We start from the raw sequence: 7,174 nt of genomic DNA, 5'->3' as shown, positions 1-7,174 counted from the left end.
CGCCCTTATTTCAAATATACACAGGCCAAGTCTATGTCATGGCCTAATTTCCTGGTTTTACACAAAACAAGGAAATGAGCTCATGACACCATGAGACAGCATAACTAGTGACCATGAATGATGTAGTCCAATGTTGAAAAGAATATGGCTTCCATTTCTTGTTGCAAACCAAATCAACTTGAGAGTAAGGAAAGAAATAGCCGGCACTCCTCTTTGACACATCTTTTTTATTATTTATTTCACAGATAATTTACAAGTTGACCTTTACCAATAGGGAGTTGGGAGACAAGGGAGAGTTTACTAATACCTTCACCAGCACACCTTCAAACATAGGAACGTCAGGCCAGGATCCATTATAAGTTAATGTTTTGTTTTTTTAATATTGGGCTGGGCCCAGCACAGAAAAACCAAAATTACATTAGGGGGTTGGATCAATCCATTCCCATCCCACCCCGCTACAAGGAGAGGCTAACACACAGGGAAGACTAAGTGAAAGGATGTGCTAGAAAATTCATTATGAATGGTATGGAGAAAGTGGACAGAGAACATCTGTCTGGGGAAAATGAGAACTTTTGGTCATCCGAACGAAACAGTCAATAGGTTCAGCTCGGACGAGGAAAAACAAAAGACAATTCTTCATACTGCACATTATTAACTTCTGCAACTCGCTACCACAAGACGTGGTAGTTGATGGCTTCCAAGGAGGATAAGACTGGCGCTTGCTCTGTATCACGTCTGCACCCGATACAGAAATCTCAGGCTGCTTCTGTTGGGGCGGCCCTGGGCATCCCTTCTCCAAGGGGTAACATGAATGCATGTCAAGTGGGAAAAAAAATTCCCCTTCAAGTTGGCACGTTTATTTCAGGGCCTTTCCTGCGTGGCACCTCTTGTGTTTATTCAGCTGGATTTGATACATGAAGCTTTTCCCGCAATGTTCGCACTTATGTGGCTTCTCGCCCGTGTGGGTGGTCTTGTGCCTCTTGCAGGAGGTGCTGTCGTTGAAGCGCTTCCCGCACTCGGAGCACTGATAGGGCTTCTCGCCCGTGTGGATCCTCTTATGCCGCCTCAAAGAGGTCCGGTCGCCGAAGGTTTTCTCGCAATCCGAGCATTTGTAGGGCTTCTCCCCGGTGTGAGTCCGCCAGTGGACCACCAGGTTGGTTTGCTGACTGAAGCTCTTGCCACACTCAGAGCAACGGAAGGTCCTCCCGCCTTCCATGCGCATTGCGGCACATTTCGGAATCGGGACCCTGATCCCGTCGGATCCCTCTGAGGGAACGACCCCTTGGTTTTCGGGAGGAAAGCCCTTCATGTGCTGCTGGTGCTCCCGCTGCTCTCGAACGTGGACGATCCCATGCCGAAAAAGGTACAGGGGCTTACTGAAGCTCTGTGCGCAGACTGAGCACCCGTACGGCTTTTCCCTGGGGTGCCTTTTCTCGTGTTTCATAAGCTCCGAGCGGTGCAGGAAGCTCTTCCCGCAATCCTCACATTTGTGGGGCTTCTTGGCCATGTGGGCAATCATGTGCCGCTTGATGCCTGTGGTGTCGCGGAAACACCGCCCGCAGTCCGCACACTCATAGGGCTTCTCTCCCGTGTGGATCCGCTGGTGCCGCTTGAAGGACGTCCCATCGCTGAAGCTCCTCCCGCAGTCAACGCACTTGTAGGGCCTCTCCCCTGTGTGGGTCCTTTGGTGCCCGTTGAGGTGCGCCTGCTGGTTGAAACGCTTCCCGCAGTACGAGCACACGAAGGGCTTCTCCCCCGTGTGGGTCCTTTCATGGATGATGAGCTTGGCTTTGGTGGAGATGGTCTTCCCGCAGACTGAGCACCGGTGGGGTTTCTCTCCCGTCATTTTGGTGGGGCTCCTCACGAGAACTGGGCTCCAGCCAAAGTTCTGCAGACTTTCATAACCATCCTCTTCAACCTCCGTCTTGATGATGCTATGCTGGGCCAGGTAGTCCTCCGCCTCAACGTATCCTCCGGAAGAATTAATGAACTGGACTTTGGTTTCCTTCAGGTGGTCACCAGGTGGCCTTTCGGAGCCTTCTTCGGAATCGCTACCAAGTGTGGCCATTACTTTGGCTCTTCTAGGAAATGTCTCAAGAGCGTTCGGACTGAGTGTTGCCTTCCCAACATCTGTGCGTGTAATCTGTCAGAGGAAACAGAGAATCATAGTATTGGTTTTGCCCTTTCCTTTTGTGCAAGTCACATTTAAGAGAAATAATACAATATGATTCCTCCATATTCGTGGGATGGTGCCCATGGTTTTACTTACCCGTGTCCAAAATAAAAAAAGAAATCTATATAAATAAAAATGTACAGTTTGTTTGTGGGATTAACATAACTCAAAAACCACTGGACGAATTGACACCAAATTTGGCCACAATACACCTATCAGACGAACAAGTGACCATCACTCATAAAACACTGAAAAACACAGCAGAAGAGACTTAAAAAGCCAAAAAACAAAAAATGCATTACTACGCATGCGCAAAACCACGCATATATATATATACACACAAATATACACACACATATACACATACGCAAAACACATATATACAGACTGGGCCACAGCACATGTGGCTGGGGATGGCTAGCCTATATAAATAAAAATGTAATGTTTGTTTGTGGGATTAACATAACTCAAAAACCACTGGACGAATTGACACCAAATTTGGACACAATACACCTATCAGGCCAACAAGTGACCATCACTCATAAAAACACTGAAAAACACAGCAGAAGATACTTAAAAGCCAAAAAACAAATAATGCATTACAACACATGTGCAAAACCACACATATACACAAACGCACACACAAAAAACACAGATACACAGACTGGGCCATAGTAACATGTGGCAGGGGACAGTTGGTAGAATAATAAAATCAGAGATGGAAGAGGCCTCATGGCTTATCCAGTCCAACCCCCTTTTGCCATGCAGGAAAAGCACAATCAAAGTACCCCTGACAGATATGCATGCACATAATAAAGGTCTGCATATACACAATGACACAGAAAGGTATATAGAGATGCATACAGGTATAGGGTGCACATGTGCATATATGCATGTAGCTATATAGCTGCTTTGAGTCTCTATATGGAGAGAGAAAGCAGGATGCAAATAAACATAATAATGGGTTGTTGCAGGTTTTTTTGGGCTATATGGCCATGTTCTAAAGGCATTTTCTCCTGACGTTTCGCCTGCATCTATGGCAAGCATCCTCAGAGGTAATTAGGCCTGTTGGAGCTGGGAAAAGGGGTTTATATATCTGTGGAATGACCAGGATGGGACAAAGGACTCTTGTCTTCTGGAGCTAGGTGTGAATGTTTCAACTGATCACCTTGATTAGCATGTGATTGCCTGGCAGTGTCTGGAGCAATCTTTTGTTGAGAGGTAATTAGATGTCCTTGTTTGTTTCCCCTCTGTTGTTTTGCTGTTCTAATTTTAGAGTTTTTTAATACTGGTGGCCAGATTTTGTTCATTTACATGGTTTCCTCCTTTCTGTTGAAATTGTCCACATGCCTGTGGATTTCAATGGCTTCTCTGTGGCGAAACGTCAGAAGAAAATGCCTTTAGACCATGGCCATATAGCCCGAAAAAAATGACAACAACCCAGGTATTCCGGCCATGAAAGCCTTCAACAATACATTAAACATAATAATAATAATATGTGCTCATCCATGTTATATGGAAGCATATATACTCATATGTGTTATATGCATATAATATATGTATGCACATTATTTCTATAAAGGTCTGCATATACACAATGACACAGAAAGGTATATGGAGATACATACCGGTATAGGTATAAGTGGCATATGTGCATATATGCATCTATCTATATAGCCGCTTTGAGTCTCGGTATGGCAAGAAAAAGCAGGATGCAAATAAACATAATAATGATATGTGCATATACACATGCATATGCATATATATGTGCTCATACATGTTATATGGATACATATATACTCATATGCGTTATATGTATATAATATATGTATGCACATTATTTCTATAAAAGTCTGCATATACACAATGACACAGAAAGGTATATAGAGACGCATACAGGCATAGGTATAGGTGCACATGTGCATATATGCATCTATATAGCCGCTTTGAGTCTCAGTATGGAGAGAAAAAGCGGGATGCAAATAAACATAATAATAATATGTGCATATATGCATGCATATATGCATGCATATATGTATCCATATAACATGTATGAGCACATATATATGCATGCATATGCATATATATGTGCTCATACATGTTATATGGATACATATATACATATGTGCTATATGTATATAATATATGCATGCACATTATAAAAGTCTGCATATTCACAATTACACAGAAAGGTACATAGAGATGCATACAGGTATAGGTGGCACATGTGCATATATGCATCTATCTATATAGCTGCTTTGAGTCTCAGTATGGAGAGAAATAGCGGGATGCAAATAAGCATAATAATATGTGCATATACGCATGCATATGCATATATATGTGCTCATACATGTTATATGGATACATATATACTCATATGTGTTATATGCATATAATATATGTATGCACATTATTTCTATAAAGGTCTGCATATACACAATGAAACAGAAAGGTATATAGAGATGTATACAGGCATAGGTATAGGTGCACATGTGCATATATGCATCTATCTATATAGCCGCTTTGAGTCTCGGTATGGAGAGAAAAAGCAGGATGCAAATAAACCTAATAATAATACGTGTATATACGCATGTATATGCATATATGTGTGCTCAAGCATGTTATATAGATACATATATACTCATATGCGTTATATGTATATAATATATGCATGCACATTATTTCTATAAAGGTCTGCATATACACAATGACACAGAAAGGTATATAGAGATGCATACAGGTATAGGTGGCTTCTTGGCAGGGGGTTGGACTGGATGGCCCATGAGGTCTCTTCCAACTCTTTGATTCTATCATTCTATGTGCATATATGCATCTATCTATATAGCCGCTTTGAGTCTCAGTATGGAGAGAAAAAGCGGATGTAAATAAACATAGTAATGATATGTGCTCATACATGTTATATGGAAGCATATATACTCATATGTGCTATATGTATATAATATGCGCATGCACATTATAAAGGTCTGCATATACACAATGACACAGAAAGGTATATAGAGACGCATACAGGCATAGGTATAGGTGCACATGTGCATATATGCATCTATATAGCCGCGTTGAGTCTCAGTATGGAGAGAAAAAGCGGGATGCAAATAAACATAATAATAATATGTGCATATATGCATGCATATATGCATGCATATATGTATCCATATAACATGTATGAGCACATATATATGCATGCATATGCATATATATGTGCTCATACATGTTATATGGATACATATATACATATGTGCTATATGTATATAATATATGCATGCACATTATAAAAGTCTGCATATTCACAATTACACAGAAAGGTACATAGAGATGCATACAGGTATAGGTGGCACATGTGCATATATGCATCTATCTATATAGCTGCTTTGAGTCTCAGTATGGAGAGAAATAGCGGGATGCAAATAAGCATAATAATATGTGCATATACGCATGCATATGCATATATATGTGCTCATACATGTTATATGGATACATATATACTCATATGTGTTATATGCATATAATATATGTATGCACATTATTTCTATAAAGGTCTGCATATACACAATGAAACAGAAAGGTATATAGAGATGTATACAGGCATAGGTATAGGTGCACATGTGCATATATGCATCTATCTATATAGCCGCTTTGAGTCTCGGTATGGAGAGAAAAAGCAGGATGCAAATAAACCTAATAATAATACGTGTATATACGCATGTATATGCATATATGTGTGCTCAAGCATGTTATATAGATACATATATACTCATATGCGTTATATGTATATAATATATGCATGCACATTATTTCTATAAAGGTCTGCATATACACAATGACACAGAAAGGTATATAGAGATGCATACAGGTATAGGTGGCTTCTTGGCAGGGGGTTGGACTGGATGGCCCATGAGGTCTCTTCCAACTCTTTGATTCTATCATTCTATGTGCATATATGCATCTATCTATATAGCCGCTTTGAGTCTCAGTATGGAGAGAAAAAGCGGATGTAAATAAACATAGTAATGATATGTGCTCATACATGTTATATGGAAGCATATATACTCATATGTGCTATATGTATATAATATGCGCATGCACATTATAAAGGTCTGCATATACACAATGACACAGAAAGGTATATAGAGATGCATACAGGCATAGGTATAAGTGGCACATGTGCATATATGCATATATAGCCACTTTGAGTCAGGGTATGGAGAGAAAAAGCAGGATGCAAATAAACATAATAATATGTGCATATACGCATGTATATGCATATATATGTGCTCATACATGTCATATGGATATACTCATATGTGCTATATGTATATAATATATGCATGCACATTATAAAGATCTGCATATACACAATGACACAGAAAGGTATATAGAGATACATACAGGTATAGATACAGGTGCACATGTGCACATTTGCACCTATCTATATACTTGTATATGAATGCATATTTCATATGTGCATAGATACATTTAGATATAGATGTGTGTGTGTGTGTTGTTTTCCCACTCCCATCCTCTCTGCAGCAGCCCCTTTCCCCCTTTTTGTGGCACCCCCTCCCCCTGCCCCCCATTGACACCCATGCCTTCCCTCCCTGACTCACCCATCCGCCCTGCAGCACCCAGGGAGGCCTCCCTGCCACCCCTGCGGCCGCTCTCGCCCTCGCCCTCTCGCTGGTCAATTGTTAGAACTCCTGGCATCTCCCAGGGCTCAGCTCAACCGGAAGTGGCTCTCCCCTCCCAGGGTCTTCCTATTTCCGGGGCTTTTCTACCAACCTGGGCTCACTGGATTTAACCCTTGGAAGGGAGGATAGAAAGTTAGTCCAGGTTGACTGCCCCAAACTCTTAACCTCTCCAGACCTTTTGGACTTCCCTTTCCAGAAGCCTCAGCTGCTTTGGCCAATGTTGAGGGATTCTGACAGGTGAAGTCTAAAGACTCTACAAAGGCCAGAGTTTGGGGAACTCACTGCCTACTGATGC

General features: G+C 41.4%; 1 protein-coding gene across 1 annotated transcript; it reads right to left on the bottom strand.

The window, feature by feature from the left end:
- Nucleotides 1–207: 207 nt before the first annotated feature.
- Nucleotides 208–6,925, bottom strand: LOC137096307 (zinc finger protein 79-like). The gene is made up of 2 exons (XM_067465425.1): nt 6,799–6,925; nt 208–2,143 (listed from the first exon to the last, which is right to left on the bottom strand). Exon 2 carries the CDS (start codon nt 2,066–2,068, stop codon nt 857–859), a length of 1,212 nt encoding a protein of 403 aa, XP_067321526.1. The 5' UTR covers nt 2,069–2,143; nt 6,799–6,925; the 3' UTR covers nt 208–856.
- Between the last annotated feature and the right edge of the window lie 249 nt (nt 6,926–7,174).

This window comes from Anolis sagrei, chromosome 2 (genome assembly GCF_037176765.1).
Source record: "Anolis sagrei isolate rAnoSag1 chromosome 2, rAnoSag1.mat, whole genome shotgun sequence".
In the NCBI taxonomy this organism is placed as follows: Eukaryota; Metazoa; Chordata; class Lepidosauria; order Squamata; family Dactyloidae; genus Anolis; species Anolis sagrei.
Note: the sequence above shows the minus strand (reverse complement) of the source record. Positions and strands in the feature narration are given on the sequence as shown.

Excerpts from the sequence above, each read along its gene's own strand:
- LOC137096307 (XM_067465425.1), bottom strand. The coding sequence starts at position 2,068 with ATGGCCACACTTGGTAGCGATTCCGAAGAAGGCTCCGAAAGGCCACCT.